We start from the raw sequence: 23,438 nt of genomic DNA on the forward strand, positions 1-23,438 counted from the left end.
GCGCCATGTTCGTTTCAAAACAAAATACGCACCATTGTTTCTGGGCCCTACTATAGGTACAAACAAATAATGCAGTATGGCCCTAAACTACAGGAGATTTTGTTTGGTCATGGCAATGGAAAGAAATATGCAACTAAAGATTAAAAAAATTATAAATTGTTACTATTTTGGGCCAGGTTTCCTTTCACAATACAAAAAATCATAAGCTATCATTTAAGATGTACCACCGAATGAAGGTCCAATTTCTCATAAACAAAACCATTCACCTGCAAAAACTGAGCAGTTCCCAAAGACATACAGTTTTACTAGCACATGCCTAAGTTGCAAACTGGATTCAAACATTAAGGTTTATTGTTACTTTCATCATTAGGAGGCCAAGAGTATGAACAGTGGATCTGTGCATAATTTATTTTTCTATTTTTATCATGGACATTTTATATATTTAATTTTTTTTAAGTACGGTAAGAATTTTTTTTAAATGGGATTCTGTAGTGCTCTTTCCAGCCAGAAGATGGAGCTACCAGATTCCTTATTATGCGGTCACCCTTTTATCCATTGTTCGCCTGTTTGCAAGCTGAAATTTACAAACATGTATAAATGTGTCATATGAAGGACTCATCCCTTGTCTGTCTACAACAAAAATGCTGGCTAGTTGGCAGCCTGTGTGTCACCAAACAACATTAACCACTTAAGACCCGGACCATTATGCAGGTAAAGGACCTGGCCAGTTTTTGCAATTCGGCACTGCGTCGCTTTAACCGACAATTGCGCGGTCGTGCGATGTGGCTCCCAAACAAAATTGGCAACCTTTTTTCCCCCCACAAATAGAGCTTTCTTTAGATGGTATTTGATCACCCCTGCGGTTTTTATTTTTTGCGCTATAAACAAAAAGCTATAATAAATATCCCCAAAGAAAAAAATATTAAACATTTTTTTTTTCCCCTCAGTTTAGGCCGATATGTATTCTTCTACATGTTTTTGACACTAGTAATGGCAGCGATCAGTGTTTTTTTTTTCATGACTGACATAGAGGACACAGACATTTTTGACACCTTTTTGAGACCATTGTCATTTTCACAGCGAAAAGTGCTATAAAAATGCACCGATTACTGTGACAATGACAATGGCAGTGAAGGGGTTAACCACTAGGGGACACTAAGGGGTTAAGTGTGCCCTAAGGGAGCGATTCTTACTGTAGGGGGGCGTGGCTGTAGGTGTGACGTCACTGATCGTCGTTCCCTATATCAGGGAACAGACGATCAGTAACACTGCCACTCAGAACGGGGAAGGTGCGTTTACTCTCACCTCTCCTCGTTCAGCTCCTGTGACACGATCGCGGGACACCGGCGGCGATCGGTTCTGCAGGCGTGGTCACGGAGCTTCGGACCGGGTCGCTGGCGCGCGCGACCCACGGCTGGGCTCTTAAGGCGACATACCTGTATGTGCCTGTGCCCTTCTGCCAACGTATATTGGCGTTAGGCGGTCCTTAAGTGGTTAACCAGTCAAACATAATATTAACACTTATGTACACATAGAAACAAATCACGCCTTTAACCACTTAAGCCCCGGACCAATATGCAGCCTAAAGACCCAAGGTGTTTTTACAGTTCGGGACTGCGTCGCTTTAACAGACAATTGCGCGGTCGTGCGACGTGGCTCCCAAACAAAATTGGCGTCCTTTTTCCCCACAAATAGAGCTTTCTTTTGGTGGTATTTGATCACATCTGCGGTTTTTAGTTTTTGCGCTATAAACAAAAATAGAGCGACAATTTTGAAAAAAATGCAATATTTTTTACTTTTTGTTATAATAAATATCCCCCAAAAACATATAAAAACATTGTTTTTCCTCAGTTTAGGCCGATACGTATTCTTCTACCTATTTTTAGTAAAAAAAAAATCGCAATAAGCGTTTATCGATTGGTTTGCGCAAAATTTATAGCGTTTACAAAATAGGGGATAGTTTTATTGCATTTTTATTAATTTTTTTTTTTTTTACTACTAATGGCGGCGATCAGCAATTTTTTTCGTGACTGCGACATTATGGCGGACACTTCGGACAATTTTGACACATTTTTGGGACCATTGTCATTTTCACAGCAAAAAATGCATTTAAATTGCATTCTTTATTGTGAAAATGACAGTTGCAGTTTGGGAGTTAACCACAGGTGGCGCTGTAGGAGTTAGGGTGCACCTAGTGTGTGTTTACTAGTGTAGGGGGGTGTGGCTGTAGGAATGACGTCATCGATTGTGTCTCCCCTATAAAGGGGATGACACGATCGATGCCCCGCCATAGTGAAGCACGGGGAAGCCGTGTTTACATACGGCTCTCCCCGTTCTTCAGCTCCGGGAAGCGATCGCGACGGAGCGGCTATAAACAAATAGCTGTGCCGTGGTCCCGGATCGCTCCCCGAGCGGACCCGACCTCCGCATGTAGCGGGGGGGTCCCGATCGGACCCCCCACCCGCTAATAGGCAAGGACGTACAATGACGCCCATGTGCCTGTACGTGCCATATTGTGGACGTACATTTACATGCGGAGGTCGAGAAGTGGTTAAAATGATCACATTTTGTTGCTTTGCAGCCTGAAAGGAAAAACGGACAGTTTAGGTTTTATCCAGCTGTATTTACTCAGTGCAACTTATAACATCCAAATGAAAAAGATATAACACCAACATGTCATAAAAAAAACACTGAAATCACTGAGTTGGAAAAAGGACCACCCCCTCGTCTTTCATCTGTTGGGATACATCTCTAACTTTTGCACATCTAGACTTAATATTTGCCCACTCTTCATTGCAGAACTGCTCAAGTTCAGTTAAAAGGGGTTGTAAAGGTTCAATTTTATTTTTCCCTAAAAAGCTTCCTTTACCTTAGTGCAGTCGTCCTTCACTTACCTCATCCTTCCATTTTGCTTTTAAATGTCTTTATTTCTTCTGAGAAATTCTCACTTCCTGTTCTTCTGTCTGTAACTCCACACAGTAATGCAAGGCTTTCTCCCTGGTGTGGAGTGTCGTGCTCACCCCCTCCCTTGAGGGGGCGAGCAGGAGAGTCAGGATGCTCTCTACGTTGCAGATAAAAAAGCTGTGTTTTAGTGGGCGTCCTGACTCTCCTGCTTGCCCCCTCCCCCCTCAAGGGAGGGGACGAGCATGACCCTCCACACCAGGGAGAAAGCCTTGCATTACTGTGTGGAGTTAGACAGAAGAACAGGAAGTGAGGATTCTCAGAAGAAATAAGGACATTTAAAAGCAAAATGGAAGGATGAGGTAAGTGAAGGAGGACTGCACTAAGGTAAAGGAAGCTATTTAGGGAAACATTTAACCTTTACAAACTCTTTAAATGTGATGAGTTTGTGGACTGCAGCCCTTAAGTCATTCCACAGATTTTTCAATGAAGTTTAATTCTGGGCTCTTACTAGGCCATGCAAGGACATTCACATTTTTCTCCTTCAACCACTGTGATAATTTTTGCTGTGTGCTTTGAGTCGTTGTTGTGTTGGAAGGTAAACCACCTTCCTACGGACGACCTTCTGGCAGAGAGAAGCAGATTTTCCTCAAGAATTTGACAGAATTTTGCCCCATCCATTTTTCCTTCTATCCCGACATCTGCTCCAGTCCCTTCTGCAGAGAAACATCCCACCATAACTGAATATTGCCACTTCCATACTTTACTGTAGGAATGGTGTTATTTGGATGGTGAGCTATATTGGATTTCCACCAAACATATCTTTCTTGTTGAGGCCAAATTTTGTCTCATCTGACCATAACACCTTATTCCACGCGGCCTTTAGAATCTTCAAGGTGCATTTTGGCAAAGCTCAGTTCTGACTGCATGTTGCCTTTCCTGAGGAGTGGCTTTTTTTCTTGCAACCCTCCCATACAAGTCACATTTGTGAAGACTTTCTCATATTGTTGTCATATGCGTACAGTGATCACTCTGTCAAATTCCTGCAACTGCTTCAGGGTTGCTGTAGGCCTCTCATAGTAGCCTCTCTAACCAGTTTCCTCCTGGCTTTTTCATCCAGTTTGAAACAACGTCCTGATCAAGGGGGAGTGTATTGTACCAAATACTTTTCATTACTTCATAATAGATTTCACTGTGCTTCGAGGCATTGATAAAGTCTTTGAATTTTTTTTGTATCCATCTCTTGACTTGTGCCCGTCTACAACTTTATTTCAGAGCTCTTTTAAACAGTCCCTTGCCACCCGTAGTTTACCGTTTGCTTCAGCTGCACTACCAGAGACTGAAAATGGTCCAGGAAAGCGCTTCTCATACTTGGATAATCAAAAACGACTGCTAAAAATCTGATAACCGCTGAAAGTTAAATGGCTTTGTGTGCCATTGAGGTGGTGATTAGCTTACACCTGATTGAAGTTGGCAATTTTTTCCACCTGTGATTCTGCCCTTAAAAAAAAATTGACATCTTGATGTTATATCTTTCACTTGGATGTTATAATTTCTAAATATAAATACAGCTAGATAAAACAAAAACGGTCTTCATTTCGGGCTGCAAAGCATCAACTTGTGATTTTAATGGGGGGGTGATTCTTTTCTATACACACTGTACGTAATTCCCTCAAAGATCATGCCATACAAGACATTAAAAAGAAGCCAGCCAATACAAACCGTTTTTCAAAGAAAAAGCATACATATGATTTACAGTATATAAAAACTGGCCAGGGAGGCTGCCAAGAGGCCTACAGCAACATTAAAAGGAGCGGCAGTAATATCCGGCAAGTACTGGCTGTGTGGTACATGTGACAACAATCTCCCGTATTCTTCATATGTCTGGGCTATTGGGTAAAGTGTCAAAATGGAAGCTTTTTTTTTTTTTTTTTTTTTTTTTACAAAGAAAAACATCCATGCAAAAACACAACTCAAGCGAAGGTAGAGGGCATTATGAACAGTTCCAAATACCAATCAATATTGGCACAAAACCTTCAGGCTTCTGCTAAAAAGCTGAACATGAAGAGGGACTTAGCACGACAACGACCCAAAGCATACATACAAATCAAGGAAAGACTTCACTAGAAGATTAACGTTTTGGAATGGCCCAACCAGAGCCCAGACCTGAATCTGATTGAAAATCTGTGGGGTGATCTGAAGATGGCTGTGCACAGGAGATGTCCTCGCAATCTGACATATTTGGAGTGTTTTTGCAAAGAAGAGTGGGCAAATATTGCCATGTCAAGATGTGCCATGCTGATAGACTCATACCCAAAAAGACTGAGTGCTGTAATAAAATCAAAAGGTGCTTCAACAAAAGTAGTTTCATGCAACACTGTACCCAAACTACATTTTTATCATTTTCTTCCCACAAATAGAGCTTTCTTTAGTGGTATTTTATCACCACTGGGGTTTTTATTTTTTGCGAAACTAAAAAAAAAAAAAAAACCTGATGGCCACCAATAGGCAACAATTGAAAGGTGGGAAAAGTTCTGAAATTATTTATCTGTCTCATTTTTTTACATTACAGAAACCTGACATTTTAACAGTGGTGTGTAGACTTTTTATATCCACTGTACACAAGTAGTAATATTACAAATCTGAAGACCGTAGTGAAGCTAATTACCCAAGAAGTCTTGGAGGATGACTTGGTGGTGCTAGCTACATTTCCCAGCATCTTCTTGTACATGGCAGTTTCTACATTCTTCTGGTCAGCATGCTTCTTGACAAGCTTGGAGAGCTCAGCATGGATTGTCTAAAAAAAAAAAAAAACACACATCAGCCTTAACTTCTTAATTCAGCTGAGAAGGGGAAAACAATGCTGTCCATGTCAAATTGGACATTACAAGAATTTTAAGGAACTTTTACTGCAGAATTTTACCTGCTTCTAGCTTTGAGGATACCAAGACAGGCAATTTCACCAACTTCCTCAAACTGAATTAACGTAGAACTACAGTCGCACTTTTAAAAGAAAAAACATATGCTGCAGCCAGGGCCGCTGATAAGCCAGTACAACTGGCCCTGTTGTAGGGGGCCCCGGATGGCAACCCCCTTTAAAAAAAAAAAAAATTTTTTTTTTTTTTTTAGGGGTCCGGAGGTCCCCAGGGGCCCCGGAGGCCCACAGGGTCCCAGATGACAACTCCCCCTTTTTTTTTTTTTTATAAAAAAATATATATTTTTTTTAATATATTTTTATTAAATTTTTTTATTAAAGGGCCATTTTTTTTTTTTTTAAAGAGGTCTGGGGGTCCCCAGGGCCCCGGATGGCAACCCCCCTTTTTTTAATTTATTTTTTATAAAAAAAAATATATTTTTTCTAATATATATATTTTTTATTAAAGGGACAATTTTTTTTTCTTAGGGGTACGGGGGTCCCCAGGGGCCTGGAGATCCCCAGGGCCCGGGATGAAAACACCCCTTTTTTTTATAAAAAAATAAATACATTATATATATATATATATATATATATATATATATATATATATATATATATATAAAATAAAGGGCTCATGAGGTCTCCATGTGGCAAACCCCCCTTTTTTTTTTTTTTTAAATGTTTTGTTTTTTTTTTAATTAAAGGGCCCAGAGGTCCCCAGGGCCCTGAATGACAACCCCCCCCTTTTTTTTATAAATGTTTATTTATTTATTTTTTTATTTTTATTTTTTCATTTTTATTAATTAGTAAAGGGCCCCCCTCCGCTTCTCAATTCGCGGCAGCCCCCCCTCCCGCTTCTCAATTTCAATTTCAGACGGCAACCCCCCCACCCGGTTCTCTGCTCCAGGTGCCTACCAATGCCGCCAATCCCGCAACGTGCTGCAGAGACAGTTTTAAGGCGGGGCCAGGGGTGGCGCTAAAGGCGGGACCAGGGGTGGAGCTGAAGGGGGCCCCGTCAGGTAGGCTGTACGGGGCCCCATGATTTCTATCAGCGGCCCTGGCTGCAGCACCTAATTTTACGTGCATTTGCCCACCGCTTCTTACTCCTTTTCCAAATCTCTTAAATATTTGATAAATCCGCCAATGAGGTTCACCTAATGCAATTTCCTGTGATGGTGTGGAAACAATGCTGCAATGCATCTAAATTCAGAGTTGCCACTCATGTAGGCTGTGGCTGCTTACACAACACTCAGGTAAAAAAAATTGCAAGGGGCATGGCTATCAGTACTGTAACTGCTGATTCACAAGCCTGTAGTTTTGCTGAGCAGAATTTGGCCATTCCATGCCCTGCCTATTTCCTAGAGCAGACCTGGGCAAACTACGGCCCGGCGGACCTTTTAATCCGGCCACCCCGCCGCCGCCGAAATCGCCGCCGCCACGTTAATCACCGCGGCGGGGAACATTATAGACAGCGTTCGTTTGAACAGCTGTTTTCCCCGCCGCGCATAGACACTCCCCCTTGGACGGATCTGTCCAATCGCGAGCAAGGGGGAGTCGCATAGACACTCCCCCTTGCTCGCGATTGGACAGATCCGTCCAAGGGGGAGTGTCTACAGGGCAAGGGAGGGCTCTCGCCCCCCCCCTAGAAACCAGTGCCAATGTCATGATTCTCGGCAGGAAACAAGGCGGCATCACAGCGAATGAAATTAGAGCTAGCTCCACTGACAGACGGGGGCGATCGGGGGAGAATTACAGTGCAGACAGCTCACGGCTCTCCTCTCCCTGTCACAGCGCCGCTGCAGAGTTCTCTGGTAAATAGAGCCGTGGCGCTGTGACAGTGAGAGGAGAGCCGTGAGGTGTCTGCACTGTATATCTCCCCCGATCGCCCCCCCCCCTCCCTGTCAGCGGGACGGCACCCCCTGAAATCTAACAGCGGATGGCCGGTGAGTGCCGTGGATGGGTGAGAGCTAGCAGGCCAGGCCATGGGCAGCTGGGTGGGCTGGTGAGGGAGCGAGTGACATAGTGTGCGGGCGAGTGACAGCTAAAAGTGCGGGCAGCTCCGCTGACGGGTGTCAGGTGATAGAACTTGTGGGCTGGGCGGATTGGCTTGGTGAGTGTCTATGCCTGAGCGAGTGCTGGCCAATCAGCGAGCTGTTAAGCGGGAGGGAGCAGAGAGATTACATCATCTCTCACTGCCCGCCCAGCAGCCCCCTTCCTCTCTGTGTAGGCACCGCGGGAATTTAGAGAGTTTAAATAATTTCTCTGCTGCCTGACATTGCTGACAACCCTGGTCCTGACTCTGGGACACAGCAAGGGACAATTGGAGCAGGCAAGTGACAGTCCGGACCGCAACATGTGACAGGCGATGTGACAATCCACAATGTGTGACAGGCAACGTGGCAAGTGACAATCCACAATGTGTGACAGGCAACGTGGCAAGTGACAATCCACAACATGTGACAGGCGACGTGGCAAGTGACAATCCGCAATGTGTGACAGGCGATGTGGCAAGTGACAATCCACAACATGTGACAGGCAACGTGGCAAGTGATAAACATGTGACAGGCGATGTGGCGAGTGACATTCCACAACATGTGACAGGCATTGTGGCAAGTAATAAACATGTGACAGGCGATGTGGCAAGTGACAATCCACAACATGTGACAGGCAACGTGGCAAGTGATAAACATGTGACAGGCGATGTGGCGAGTGACATTCCACAATGTGCGACAGGCGCTGTGGCAAGTGACAATCCACAACATGTGACAGCAGGCAACGTGGCAAGTGACAATCCACAACATGTGACAGGCGGCAACGTGGCAAGTGACAATCCACAACATGTGACAGGCGACGTGGCAGGTGACAATCCACAACATGTGACAGCAGGCAACGTGGCAAGTGACAATCCACAACATGTGACAGGCGACGTGGCAGGTGACAATCCACAACATGTGACAGCAGGCGACGTGGCAAGTGACAATCCACAACATGTGACAGGCGACGTGGCAGGTGACAATCCACAACATGTGACAGCAGGCAACGTGGCAAGTGAAAATCCACAACATGTGACAGCAGGCAACGTGGCAAGTGACAATCCACAACATGTGACAGGCGACGTGGCAAGTGACAATCCACAACATGTGACAGCAGGCAACGTGGCAAGTGACAATCCACAACATGTGACAGGCGACGTGGCAAGTGACAATCCACAACATGTGACAGCAGGCAACGTGGCAAGTGACAATCCACAACATGTGACAGGCAACGTGGCAAGTGATAAGCATGTGGCAGGCGACGTGGCAAGTGACAATCCGCAACGCGTGGCAGGCGATGGTGGCAAGTGACACACTCGGGTCTCCAACTGTTTCTGCATTATGGTGAGTTGAACTATTTAATTTTGTATAACTATGTAATAATAGAAATAGGTCCAGTGATGCAGGATGCTGTGTAATGTAAAGGGGTCCAGAGGTGCAGTTGTGGAGAGGGGGTACACAGTAGGACAAAGATATGATGCAGGGGGCACAGTGGGGTGTTTTTAAATTTTAACGTGGGGGGGTAGCTTTTAACCCCCGCTAGCAGTCGATGAAAGGGTAAAATGCGACTGTGTATCGCCGCTGCTGAAGCGCCCCCCCCCTGAAAAAGTTTCAGCGGACGCCCATGAGTCTGTGCCACCATAAATTGTCGCCAATGTGCCCATCACACGCAGCCACTGTGCCAATCACACCCAGCCACTGTGCCCATCAAATGCAGCCACTGTGCCCATCAAACGCAGCCACTGTGCCCATCAAACGCAGCCACTGTGCCAACACACGCAGTCACTGTGCCAACACACGCAGTCACTGTGCCATCAATTGTTGCCACTGTGCCCATCACACGCAGCCACTGTGCCATCACATGCAGCCACTGTTTAATCAATTGTTATTGATTAAACAGTGGCTGCCTGTCCCCAGCCTCTGTCCCCCTCCTGTGCCATGTCCCCAGCCTCTGTCCCCCTCCTGTGTCATGTCCCCAGCCTCTGTCCCCCTCCTGTGTCATGTCCCCAGCCTCTGTCCCCCTCCTGTGCCATGTCCCCAGCCTCTGTCCCCCTCCTGTGCCATGTCCCCAGCCTCTGGCACCCTCCTGTGCCATGTCCCCAGCCTCTGTCCCCCTCCTGTGTCATGTCCCCAGCCTCTGTCCCCCTCCTGTGCCATGTCCCCAGCCTCTGTCCCCCTCCTGTGCCATGTCCCCAGCCTCTGTCCCCCTCCTGTGCCATGTCTATAACAAGTACTCGTACCAGTTGTCCAACAATGATATTTACTGCTTTTTATAAAGAAATACAATTGATTTTATGCAGTATTGAGTTTAGCCTTTTGGCCCGGCCCTCCAAAATATTTTTAGTTTCTCATGTGGCCCCCTCGAAAAAATAATTGCCCACCCCTGTCCTAGAGTGACATCACTGCCCTCTGTTGCTGAAACCCTCCCACTGGGAGCTGCAGTGTCTGGGAGGGGACATTTGAGACACAATTGGAGAATTATGTCTCAGTCAGGCAAGGTAAAGGAAGTTTTTATTTTTTTGTTTACCTGGATAGGGTAAATGTTTATTTACACAGTCATACAGGAGCCTTTATTTGTACTTTAAGTGGTATTGCCAAGTTGGAAAGTTTGCATGATCAGTTCACATAATATAGGGAGAGAAACATTGCTAAAATAGTAGTGAGCAAGTACCATATGGAGGTAATGCAACAGTTGAAAGTGTTTTGTACTTAGTGTACAGACCTTGTACACAAAGATTGTACAAAACATCTTCCAGTGTTGCCATGGCTGCAAAGGAATGTTTTGGATCCTCTAGCTAATCACAGCTGGCAGCAAATATAAAAGCATAAATTAATTAATAATTACATAAGCAATGCATTCTATTAAAAAAACTCTTATGTAGTAAATACGTTCGTTATTGAATATATACCTTAAACATATTTGAACATTAGATCTTCTCTTAATCACTTAAGGACTGGAAGGATTAACCCCCTTAACCACTTAAGACCCGGACTTTTAGGCAGCTAAAGGACCCAGCCAAGTTTTGCGATTCGGCACTGCGTCGCTTTAACAGACAATTGCGCGGTCGTGCGACGTGGCTCCCAAACAAAATTGGCGTCCTTTTTTTCCCCACAAATAGAGTATTCTTTTGGTGGTATGATCACCTCTGCAGTTTTTATTTTTTGCGCTATAAACAAAAATAGAGCGGCAATTTTGAAAAAAATTCAATTTTTTTTTTGCTATAATAAATATCCCCCAAAAATGTATAAAAAAACGTTTTCCTCAGTTTAGGCCGATACGTATTCTACCTATTTTTCTACCTATTTTTGGTAAAAATAAATAAAAAAAATAATCGTTTATCGGTTGGTTTGCGCAAAATGTATAGCGTTTACAAAATAGGGGATAGTTTTATTGCATTTTTTTTTTTTACTACTAATGGCGGCGATCAGCGATTTTTTTCTTGACTGCGACATTATGGCAGACACTTCGGACAATTTTGACACATTTTTGGGACCATTTTCACAGCAAAAAATGCATTGTTTACTGTGAAAATGACAATTGCAGTTTGAGAGATAGCCACAAGGGGGCGCTGATGGGGTTATGTGTGACCTCATGTGTGTTTACAACTGTAGGGGGGTGTGGCTGTAGGGTGTGACGTCATCGATTGTGTATCCCTATAAAAAGGGATCACACGATCGATGACGTCGCCACAGTGAAAAACGCAGCTCTCCCTGTTCTTCAGCTCCGGGAACCGATCGCGGGACTCCAGCGGCAATCAAGTCCACGGGTCCCACAGCTTCTGACCGGGTTGGGGCACGCGCCCGCGACCCACGGCTGGGTACTAGCACAGGACGTACCTATACATGCATGTGCCCAGCCGTGCCATTCTGCCGAAGTAAATGTGCAGGAGGCGGTCCTTAAGTGGCCAATGACCAGGCCATTTTATGCGATACGGCATGCTCATCGCTTTAACCAGCAATTGCGCGGCGGTGCAATGTTGTACCCACACAAAATGTCCTTACCCCCACAAATAGAGCTTTCTTTTGCTAGCATTTGATCACATCTGTAGTTTTTCTTTTGCTATAATAAATATCCCCCCCAAAAAATAAAAAACATCTCTTCCTCAGTTTAGGCCAATATGTATTCTTCTACATATTTTTGGTAAAAAAAAAAATGAATAAAATAAATCGCAATAAGCGTATATTGGTTTGCGCAAAAGTTATAGTGCCTACAAAATAGGGGATTTATGGAATTTATGATATTTTTATTTATGTTTTACTAGTAATGGCAGTGCTCAGCAAATTTAACTGAAATAATTAGCTATATAATTAGGGTAAAGTGGATGTAAACCAGATTCATGAAATATGACCTAAGCACATATATCTGTAGTGTTTTCTCTCGCCAAAGCCTTGAGTCCCATGTCTTTCTGCTGCTCAGTTCTTCTGTCATCAGCATAACTTTTGACAAATTCTCAGACAACCAAGATAAAACCAGCATGAAATTTGTGTCGGGTGGGTGCTATAAATAGATTAGCAGAGAGCTGGTCTAATCACAGCACAGCTCTTCACATTGCTTACTTTCTCTTCCTACCCGGAGTGGGGGTGGGGGGTGCCTTTCCTCCAATCAGTTGTCAATATATGCCAAGAATCCACACCCAGTACTGAACAGGGAATAAAAAATAAAAATATATCTCCAACACAACATGCACCTTCTAAAGAATATAGCAAGCTGAAGACAGCAGATATACATGTAAAACTTATGTAGGGAGATTTGTTTCATCTGAGGCTGTTCACTTCACAGTGTATTTGTGAGTTTACATCCACTTTAAAGTCTTATTAGTGAAATATGGTATTTTTTTTATTGCTGGCCAACACTATTTTTAAATTATGGCTGTAGCATGGACAGTCTAAAGTAAGATAGTCTTTTTTGTTGTTGCTAGAGTTGATGGTACAATATTTACATATATGTGAGGGTCTTAAACTATACAATTGATTCATATTCAGTATATTACCCCTCCCAAGAACAAATAGAGTGTTCAATAAATAGTTCATATGATAAGCTTTTATTCAATATATGCTTTGCAATTATTAAAGTTATTTTAATATGATTGCAAAGAACAGTTTTTTCCATACCTGGGTTTATTTAAAAAGTTTAATATACATTGTTGGGTTTGTCTTGTTCTCATCACTATTTTGGAAATTTTTCATGATAGACACAGTAACATAACAAAAAAGGAATACTTCAAAAGATTTACACCTTGTTTGTAGGTTCCAGTTTCAGTGCTTTCCTTAAGATGGCTATAGCGTCACTATACTCTCCTTGCTGGGCCAATACCTGCAGAGAAACAAGAAAATTGATAGTCAATCAGATGTAAATACCTTACCATATTCACCATAAAAAAAAAATGCTCATCAGTCCCATTCTGCAGTCATGATCTGAAAAAAAATAAAAAAATATACAAATACAGTGCCTGTAGTAGAATATTAGCAAAGAGTGAGATTAATCACACAAAAAAATTGCCAAAAATTCTAGTCACCTAAAACAGGTTCCATAAAACGCAAGGGCATATTTTTCCAGTGCTAGCCCTTAGACACATGTGCAGCCTTACTACAAGGAGCTCGGATTTGGTCTCTACCTATCTGTAAAAAGTAAGAGTTTTTTTTTTCAAAACTGTCGCTCTTCTGTTTATAGCACAAAAATTAAAAACCGCAGGAGGTGATCAAATCCCACCAAAAGAAAGCTCCATTGTGGAAAAAAATTAAAAATGGACGTGATTTTTAGTGAAACTGCAACATTGCCACAGACAAATCTGACACAAAGTGACACTTTTTGGGGACCAGTGACACCAATACAGGGATCAGTACTAAAAAAAATGCACTGTCACTGTACAAATGACACTGGCATGGAAGGGGTTAACATCAGGGGCAATCAAAAACACAAGATCTCCATTTTCCTCTTTGGCAGAACAGCGGTCTGCCTTGCTTGTACAGAAGGAATCAGAGGGCCCTGCTCGTTAGAGCTTACAATCTATAATACAGTGTGAGACAGTTTGTAGAAACATCTCAAGATCGACAAATCCTAAATATATAAGTACTGTACTAGAGAGACATCTGGTGGTAGATTAAACGTACGGCTCCACAAAATGAAAAAAAAAAGTCTGTTTAAAAAGGAAAAAAAGGTCCATTTACACCACTGCAGAATCTCAATTTGTTTTATCTGCAGACCTACAAACTTTAGATCAGACACTTCACTTTGAGACATCTTGCACATGAGAACCATTTTGGAGGTATAAAGTGGTTTATTGAATTTTTTGCAAATCGGCACTACAAATTGGTGATGTTCCAGACAGCAATCCAGGTTATTCATGTACATGACAGTCCACTGACCTACAAATGTGTAGGAACTTATTTAACGAAGCACCACAAAGCGAGCACTAAAGAAAGGATCGTTCCCAAGGAGATTGAGAACCTACAAACTGGTAAGGTCCACATGCATTAAAGAAAATGTCTATACAGGAAACTATTAAAAGTAGGATTGCAGTTACCGTACATGCAATTTGGTTTTTAACCACTTGTCCACCGGGCCTATTTTGGCACTTCTCCATGTAAAAATCACAATTTCTTAGCTAGAAAATTAATCAGAACCCCCAAACATTATATTTTTAGCAGACACCCTCGGGAATAAAATGGCGGTCATTGCAACTTTTTTTCCCCTCGCACGGTATTTGCGCAATAATTTTTCAAATGCCTTTTTTGGGGAAAAATTAATTAAAAAAGCAAAAAAAAACCACAGTAAAGTTAGCCCAATTTTTTTGTATAATGTGAAAGATGTTACGTCGAGTAAAAAGATACCCAAACATGTCGCACTTAAAAATTGCGCACACTCATGGAACGGCGCCAAACTTCGGTACTTAAAAATCTCCATAGGCAACGCTTTAATTTTTTTTACAGATTACTACGAGTTACAGAGGAGGTCTAGTGCTAGAATAGTTGCACACGCTCTAACACACGCGGCAATACCTCACATGTGGGGTTTGAACAGCGTTTACATATGTGGGTGGGACTTGCATGCGTGTTCGCTTCTGAGCGCGAGCTACTGGGGACAGTGGTGTTTTAAAAAAAAAAAATTGGGGGGAATTTTATTTTACTTCATTTTTACATTTTTTTTTTGGATCACTTTTATTCCTATTACAAGGAATTTAAACATCCCTTGTAATAGGAATCATTGTGACAGGTCCTCTTTATGGAGAGATGTGGGGTCAATAGGACCCCACATCTCTCCTCCAGGCTTACAAGCATGAGATCGTGAAAAACAATATTCACTGATCTCATGGCCACAGCCGCTATTGCGGCTTTGTTTACTTCCGGGTACCCGGGCGTGACATCCTCAAGCAATGAATAAGAAGATGGGCAACAGAATTGTGCCACCTGAGGATACAAAAAATAGGACAAATATGCAGTCCATCTACCTGATAGCAGCTGTAGCTCTATGGTAGACTGATGACTGTGACCATATCCAGACAGCAAAGCGCAATCTCCTTTGGGTGCCTTGCAGCAGGGCAAAAAGGTAGGACCGACTAGGTCTTCAGTGAGGTTGAAGACTGACACCACCTTAGGAAGAAAAGAAAAGTCTTGGGCTCAAGACACCTTTTTCCTTGTGAAGAATGAGGAATGGTCTCTTACAAGAAAGGGCTGCTAACTCCGTAATGTATGACAGACATAACCACTAAGAAGGCCATGTTACAGGAGAGATCCTTCGAAGAGATTACACCCTGATGGGTTCAGAAATTTTTTCTGCAAGGCAGAGAGAAGCAACTGAGGTTTTAAAGAAGCACGGTGTGGACATGGCGGAAACCGGTCCCTTAAGAGTACTTAAAGCCAAGTACTGGTCAAATTCAAAAAGGGATAATGAAAGGACGCCAGAATTGAATTGTCAATGTCCCACACCAGGCAGAGATTGAAGTGTGTGTTCACACTAGGCAAAGAAGGATTTCCAGGTAGGAAACAATCTTTCTGGACGTGGCTTTTCTTGCAATGTGGATGTCACAGGGTAAGCGTTCAGGCTCAGAGATCAGTAGCGATCGCAGTAGTGAGGCTTCCACCAATCGGCAGAAGTAAAAGCGGCAAGTCACCCTGGCAAATGACACATGCTTACCTGATGTGCAGGGTCTAAGCACTAACTGGTATTCTCCAGAGCACCCAATGGTGGAGATGGGTTTTGCTGTGCGCAAGTACCAGATCACAGTCCTCAGGATCACCCCCATCAGGGTCTAGTAGCAGATATAGCAGGCAGGGATCAAGCAGAAGCATAGTCAGTAAATAAGCCAAAGGTCAGTAACAAGTGTTTGCAGGTTGGGATCAAGCGTAGTCAAGAAACTATGTAAAAGCTGCTAATGAGTGGGGGTGGAAAGGACAGCTGTAGGTACACAAATGAACATGGAATTGGCTGGAGAGAGCATAATAAAAGCAGGAAGTGCAGAGACACGACTTAAATTAAGAAGCTCATCAGAGTATCAAAGTGTTCAAAGAAACAAAAGACAAGGCAAAAAGTCCAAAGTAACAGACTGAGCTGCCCAGCATCTCAGGCGGCTCAGCAAGAAGAGCAACTATTGGACATAGAGATTGTGGGCTCAGATCCAGGTCCTGACTCCAAGAACTCTGTAATTAAAGACCTGGGGTTCAATATTTAAGTTGTTAAAGCCAGTGACTGTGAAGGATGGAACAGGGGGCCTTGAGAGAGCAGGTCTGATGCCATAGAAAACAGCCAGGGGGAAGCAGCCAGGGGTAATCTCCTAGAAGTCGCAGTATGTCCGTTTACCTGGTTCTTCTGGCCCAGTTTGGTGCAATGAAAAGCACTGTTTCTTCTCTTGCGCCTTCTTGCATAGTGGTCCATGCAGACTTTGAACTGGAGGAAATGCATACATTACCCCGAGTCCAGCGACTCATCAGAGCATTCAATGCCAAGCTAGAGGATCCTTAGTCCTGGTCATAAACAGAGCGAACTTGTTGCTGAACCTGAAGACCAAGGTGTCCATGTCCGGAGTTCAATCTCTGACATACTGAATTAAAGATGTCAGGGTGAAGGGCCTATTCCCATAGGTCTAGGTCGCAATCTGCCTTCCAATTGTCTGCACCCAGGATATAAACAGCAGAGATTGCTGGACATTGTTTTTACATCCATGAGATGTTTCCCTCAAGGCAGCAAGACTCCTAGTACAAACCCCCACTGTAATTGATGTAGGCCACAGCCATGGCGTTGTCCAATTGCAACCTGACATTCTATCTCTGAAAGAGGATCTAGTGGTGCAAAACCATTTTTATTGCTCTGAGCCCCAACATGTTGATAGGGAGCTTGGCTCGCTTGGATGACCACGTTCCTTGAACTGTGAAAGAATTGAAGAAAGGTAATAACTCACCTTGAGGGTTTCATATAAAACTTTGGAACTTGAAGGTTTTTGTTATAAATTTCAGGTCCAGGATAAGATGACTGCCCCAGTTGAGATTTGGTACTGTGAAAAGTTTGAAAATAATCATTTGAATCTGTCCTCCAGCAGTAGGGGAATGACCACACCCTGATAAAAGATTGTTTAGGGCAGCCCTCAAAATTTCCACTCGCCTGCTCACATTTTGTGAGTGGAAATTATAAGATCCATATAAGCTGTCTGTTTTGCTTTTGTTTTTTTCTTTCTTACTTAAAATAAAAATAAAGAATAAAAAAAAAAAAATAAAGAATAAAAAAAAAAGAAAAGGAAATTAGCTGAGGGTGAGTGTGGAGCAGACTGGGCTGACAGTTTCCTGGCTGATCACTTCTGGCATAAGTGGTGTGTCCTTTAAGGGTGGCCCGGGGGCAATTGCCTCCCTGACCCCTGGGCCACTCTGATGCCCTGTAGAAAAGGCTGCACCACTTATGTCACAAGTGATCAGCCAGGAAACTGTCAGGAGAGTCAGCCGGATCACATAGAGCTGGAATCTCCCACTGTTGCACAGCTTGGATATGAAATGCCGGCTGCTGTCAAACAAAGCCCTGCCTCCTGGAACAGCTCCTATGATAGACCTCACACTGGTCCAATGGCGGTCCAAGAGGACTTCGTTTGACAGCGGACGTTGTTTCATCTCCAAGATACGTTACAGTGGGGGAAGCCCACTCTGTGTGATCTGACCAGCAATACTCACGATTCCTTTCTGCGATCCCTGCTGCACTTTTGGCCACTAATGAGGCGGACGCTGATGAGGTTGCACCGATGGGTGCTAATGAAGGAAAATAAACTGCCTTTGTTGCATTGCAGAGACTGCTTCAAGCTCTCTACACTGGCTGCCCTTAGTACTGGTACATAGACTCCTCTCCCTTTTCATCTTAGAGACTGTTGCTATGGACTTTGTTCCTCCTTATTGAGAGACTTTTTAAAATCACATTTATGTGATCTGTGTACACCTCCAGGGTCTCTCCCCAAACGAGCGCCGAGTTCATTTATTGTCTAAAGGGTGCTGATGAGGCTGCACTGATGAGGCGCCAATGATATGCTGCACTTATGGGCACTGATGAGGCGGCACCCATGGCCACTGATATTCTTTGTTAATATTGTTAAAGAAGTTATTTACATTTTGTAACTTAATTCTGCATAAAACATCAGTGTAATTTCATGAGATAATTGACAAGGGCATGTTAAGGGACAGAATTAGTGGCGGGGCAGGGTAGGGGTGGGCAACTGATGGCAAGCAACTCTTAAGGCCTGGCTACTAGCTCAGGACTTTGAGCCCTGGCTTAGGGAATTCAGCAAATCTAACTGTCCTTTTGGCTGCTTTGAGTGAAGAAAGCTATGAGGGTGTAGAGTTTGGGACTCTAATTTGTACCTCCTTTGAAACCATCTATCCCACAGGTCTGGGATGTCTGCGACCCAGGGAAAGGCAAACAAACAGATGTCCCCACCAATCTTAGGAGTGAGGTCATACCTTAACCACTTTGTAGCTGCTGACTTTCAATATTTGGATACGTACCTGTCCACCAATCCAGCACCGTCTCACCGGCTCTTGTATGCTGCCACCACCATCTTGAATGAGGGAAACCGGCAGTGAAGCCTTGCGGCTTGACAACCAATTCCCTACTGCGCATGGGCAAAGCACGCTGCACTTTGTGCACAGTTGGTAAGGTTGAATAAAGACAATAGGCCATCCAGTTCAACGTGTGCATGTAAAATAAATTTCCCATATCCCTGTATATTGTTTTCGCCAAAGATGCATGTCCAAGAGTCTTAAAACCATCCATACTTCCTGCCAACACCATCGATTGTGGAAGAATTTCACATCCTTACCGCCCCGACAGTGAAAAATCCCCTACACAGCTTAAAAGGTTAAACCACTTTTCTTCCAGTTTCATTGTGTGGCCCTGTGTCCTCTTACACTCCCTGAGACTGAAAATTGTCATACTTGGGCTTGGATCATAGTTGAGATATTTGTATACGGCCATCATATGTCCTCTCAAGCGTGCATTTTCCTGTGAGAATACATTTAGCGCTTGTAGTCGTTCCTCATAATTGAGGTCCTCCAGTCCCCATATGCATGCTAATATTCTGCTGGCTTTGGTAGCTGCATCTTGACAATGCAGGAGATTGCTTAGTCTGTCCTCTACCGTGATCCCTAGATCCCTCTCCACTCTCCATCCTGGAATCCCCTAGGGGTTCTGCCCCTAATGAGTAACATGCGTTTATTTACCCCCCCCCCCCAAGTGCATTACCTTACATTTAACAATGTTAAACTTAATTTGCCATCTAGTAGCTCACTCCATTAAATGTATTCAGGTCCTCTTGTAAAGTTTCCTTTTCCTCGCTTCATACCGACCCATAGCACTTCTTAATACAGACTAAACTTCTCGCCCTTCGGTTATACCCCATGCTGCCCTTAGTGATAGATCCGGACCAGACGGGTTTCATGCCCCGGAGGTCTACGGATGTCAACCTCGGGAGACTTTTCACCAACATCCATACTCGACACATTAACGTGGGAACGCGGGCAGTGGCCTCATTAGACGTTGAAAAGGCCTTTGACACAGTGGAGTGGCCCTTCCTGTGGGAAACTTTGCGCAGGATGGGTTTCCCTCTACTTTTTATTAAATGGCTCCAGGTGATATACAGGGCCCCCCACTTCCTCGATACGCCTGGGTGGTGGACTGTCCGTCCCCTTCAATCTTTTCAGGGGAACTCGACAGGGTTGCCCTCTTTCTCCGGCCCCGTTTGCCCTTGCCATTGAACTGGTGGCAGAGGCCCTTCGCACCTCACCACATATCAAGGGTCTTCGGGTGGGTCTGCTAGAGGAGAGGGTGGCCCTGTATGCGGATGACATGCTACTCTTCTTTAACAACGCGGGTTCCTCGCTGCGGGGTGCACTGACTGTCCTGGACACGTTTGCCTCGGTCACTGGACTAAAGGTGAATTGGTCCAAGTCCCTACTTTTTCCCGATGGACCTGGCCGCCTGGTCAATCTCCCCGCCTGATAGTCCCTTGAGCTGGGTCAACACTTAAATATTTGGGAGTGCATATCTCTGCCTCGGCTGCTGACTACATTTCGCTAAATTTGTCCCCGGTGCTGTTGCTGGAGGCCCAATCCAGGCTTAAGTCATGGAGTAATCTCCCTCTCTCTGTTTGGGGAAGGGTGAATCTTATCAAGATGAAGATTGTTCCTAAGCTTATTTAACTTTTCCGCCATTCCCCGCAGTGGGTGCCCAAGTCCTTTTTTCGAAAGCTGAACCAAAATTTTCTCCTTTCATTTGGGGCCCCTCCCCGCCCAGGTACCGGCTAACAACACTGATGAGCCGCAGACGCAGGGCGGCATGTCATTTCCGAATTGCTATAAATACTACCTAGCCACGCAGTTGGTGACTGCGGCCTGGTGGCTGCGGCCGGAACGAACGCTCCCACTGTGTTGGAGGCTTTGGTGGTTGGCTCGCTGGAGGCCCTCCAGCTCCTGCTTTACCGGGGGCCCCCCGTGCTCCGTACCCTTTGACCCCCTCCATGCGTACCACCCTGCGGGCGTGGCGAACTGGTCTTGCTATTGAAAAGTGCAAACCCACCGAAATTTCCCCGAATGCCCCAATCTGGATTAACCCTAGCCTATCCAACTTCTATAAGCTTTTAGACCCCCTTGCTTGGCCGAAGTATGGCATTAAACTTGTCTCACACATTGTTTCACAGAACGCATTAATACCCTTTTCTAACCGCTCTTCCATGTTTAACTTACCCCAGAATTATCTTATATATCACCAACTGTCGCATGCTTTCACGGCTCAGTTTCCACTGTCGTTCTGCATCGTGGCCCAGAGTTGGAGAGAACACTTAAGTTTAACTGACGTAAAACCCACCTCTCATCTGTACTCGTACTGGATCTTTGTGTCTCTCCCTCCTCTGGATGGGCTGCGGTCCAGATGGCAGAGTGATATCCCCACATTAGACATGGACGACTGGGATGAGGTCTGGGATCTCCCTTTTCGCTCACTTGTCTCTATTCGAGACAGGTTGGTGCAATATAAGATAGTTCATAGAGCATACTTAACCCCGCACAGGCTTCCTAAGATGAACCCGGGACACATTCCCCGGAATGCTGGAGGTGTGGCGCCTCCCCTGGCGACTTCTCCCACATCTTCTGGCGGTGCCCTGAGGTGCAACAGTACTGGGAGATGGTGCTGGACATGATCAATAAGGTTGCAGTGACCCAGCTGCCAATGGTGATGGAGGTGTGTCTCTTGGGAATAGTTGAGAACATTGTCCCGACCTCCACAAAATGCACTCTGGTTAGCCTGTTGCTTTTTTACGCACGCAAAAATATTGCCATGCATTGGAAGAAACCCACACCTCCCTCTCTGGTGCAGTGGAGGCGCCTGGTAAACACCAGCCTTCCCCTGTACAGAGACACGTATACCAATCGTGGCTGTCCGCTGAAGTACGACAAGGTTTGGCGTGCTTGGCTGGCAGAGTGAGACTGCTGGCTGAAAATGTATGCTTGGAGTCACTTATCTGTGAGTTAGTCCCTGTGAGCGGTTTCTGTTGAGATGCCTTATGAGCACTCTGAGGATGTAACTGAAAGGAGATCTGATGCACCCTCACCCCAACTCATCTTCTGTCAATGTATACACGTTGCAGTAGTATATTGTATCTGATGTCTTGGTGTATGTACTGTACGCGCTTGAGGTATGTATGTATGTATGTATGTATGTATGTATGTATGTATGTATGTATGTATGTATGTATGTATCTTGTTTGTTCTGTTTTTCTTTTGGAATATGAGAAATACCTTAATAAAAACAACTTAAAAAAAAATAAAAGTTTCCTTTTCCTGTGTGAAGGCTGAGGAGAAGAAACCATTTAGTACAGCTGCCTTCTCCTTGTCATCTGTAACCAACTTCCCTTCCTTGTCCTTTATGGGGGCCTACGAGTTCCGATCCGACCTCGCCTTTTTTACTGTAAATATATTTTAAAAAAATCTTGGGATTTTTTAATACTCTCTTCCAGTATGGATCTGTCTTTTTTTTAGCCACCCTGATTGTATTCTTACACTTCTTATTGCATTCCTTCTAGTGTTGGAATGCAGAAAATAACCCCTCCGATTTGTACTTTTTAAAAGTACTTTTTTTGTTCTTAATATGACATTTTACATTTTGGTTCAGCCACCCAGGTTTAACCTTTGTTCTACTATATTTAACTGAACCAAAACGCAAAATGTCATATTAAGGACAACAAAGCAGTTAGTTCTTACCGGTAACTGTTTCCAGTAGTCTTCCAGGGCAGCCCTTAAGACATGGAGCACCTCCTCACACACAATAAACACATTGTCAGTCATTTCTTTAAAAAGGTGGTACCTTGGGTCCCTGGTCAATCATCCAAGAGAACCGAAGGCTCTCTTGGATGACATTAAGGTGGGATCGTGTTGCCCTGGAGGACTACTAGAAACAGTTATCGGTAAGAACTAACTCTGCTTTTCCCCCAGTCGTCTCAGGTCAGCCCTTGAGAGGATAAGTACTCACCAGACTAGGGTGGTACAACTGGAGGACTTTCTTACCATAAGCCTGGTCCTGGTTGTATATCAGATACAGCCTGTAATGCTGAACAAAGGTCAAGAATTTTGACCATGTTGCTGCCCTGCAAAATTTGCTCTGGAGTGGCTCCCGCCTTCTCTGCCCACGAGCCCTTAGATCTTTTGGCGATGTTATCTCCATAGCATTTCAGTATAGCTGCCTTGATCCAACTGGCTAGCATTTTCTTTGACGATTGTTTACCTGTTTGCAAGCGTACAGGACATATAAAGCGTCTGATGCTCTGAACTCATTGGGGACTTCCAGATACTGAAGGAGACATCTTTTAACATCTAGAAGGCTTAGTTCCTGCCATTTGCTGTTGGTGAATTACAAAATGCAGGTAGTGTTATATCCTAGGATTTATGAAAAGACGACGTCACATTTGGTGTAAATCCCAGATCATCGTGAATTTTTTGTAACGTCTGACAGACAGAGCTTGGATTTCCCCTATCCTACGTACTGTAGTGATAACCACGAGGAAAACAGTTTTTAGTGTCAGCAGGAGTAAGGATGTTTCTTGTAGCCACTTAAAAGGGATTTATGATGA

General features: G+C 44.2%; 1 protein-coding gene across 1 annotated transcript in view; it reads right to left on the reverse strand.

The window, feature by feature from the left end:
• FKBP8 (FKBP prolyl isomerase 8) overlaps positions 1-23,438 on the reverse strand; it is a 130,883-nt gene that overhangs the window by 16,004 nt on the left and 91,441 nt on the right. The window contains exons 7-8 of the mRNA XM_040322838.1: positions 13,088-13,165; positions 5,570-5,698 (exon numbers count right to left, since the gene is read on the reverse strand). Of these exons, the coding sequence (XP_040178772.1) occupies positions 5,570-5,698; positions 13,088-13,165 (207 nt within the window). The remainder of the gene's footprint in view (positions 1-5,569; positions 5,699-13,087; positions 13,166-23,438) is intronic.

Source organism: Rana temporaria, chromosome 1 (assembly GCF_905171775.1).
Source record: "Rana temporaria chromosome 1, aRanTem1.1, whole genome shotgun sequence".
NCBI lineage: Eukaryota > Metazoa > Chordata > Amphibia > Anura > Ranidae > Rana > Rana temporaria.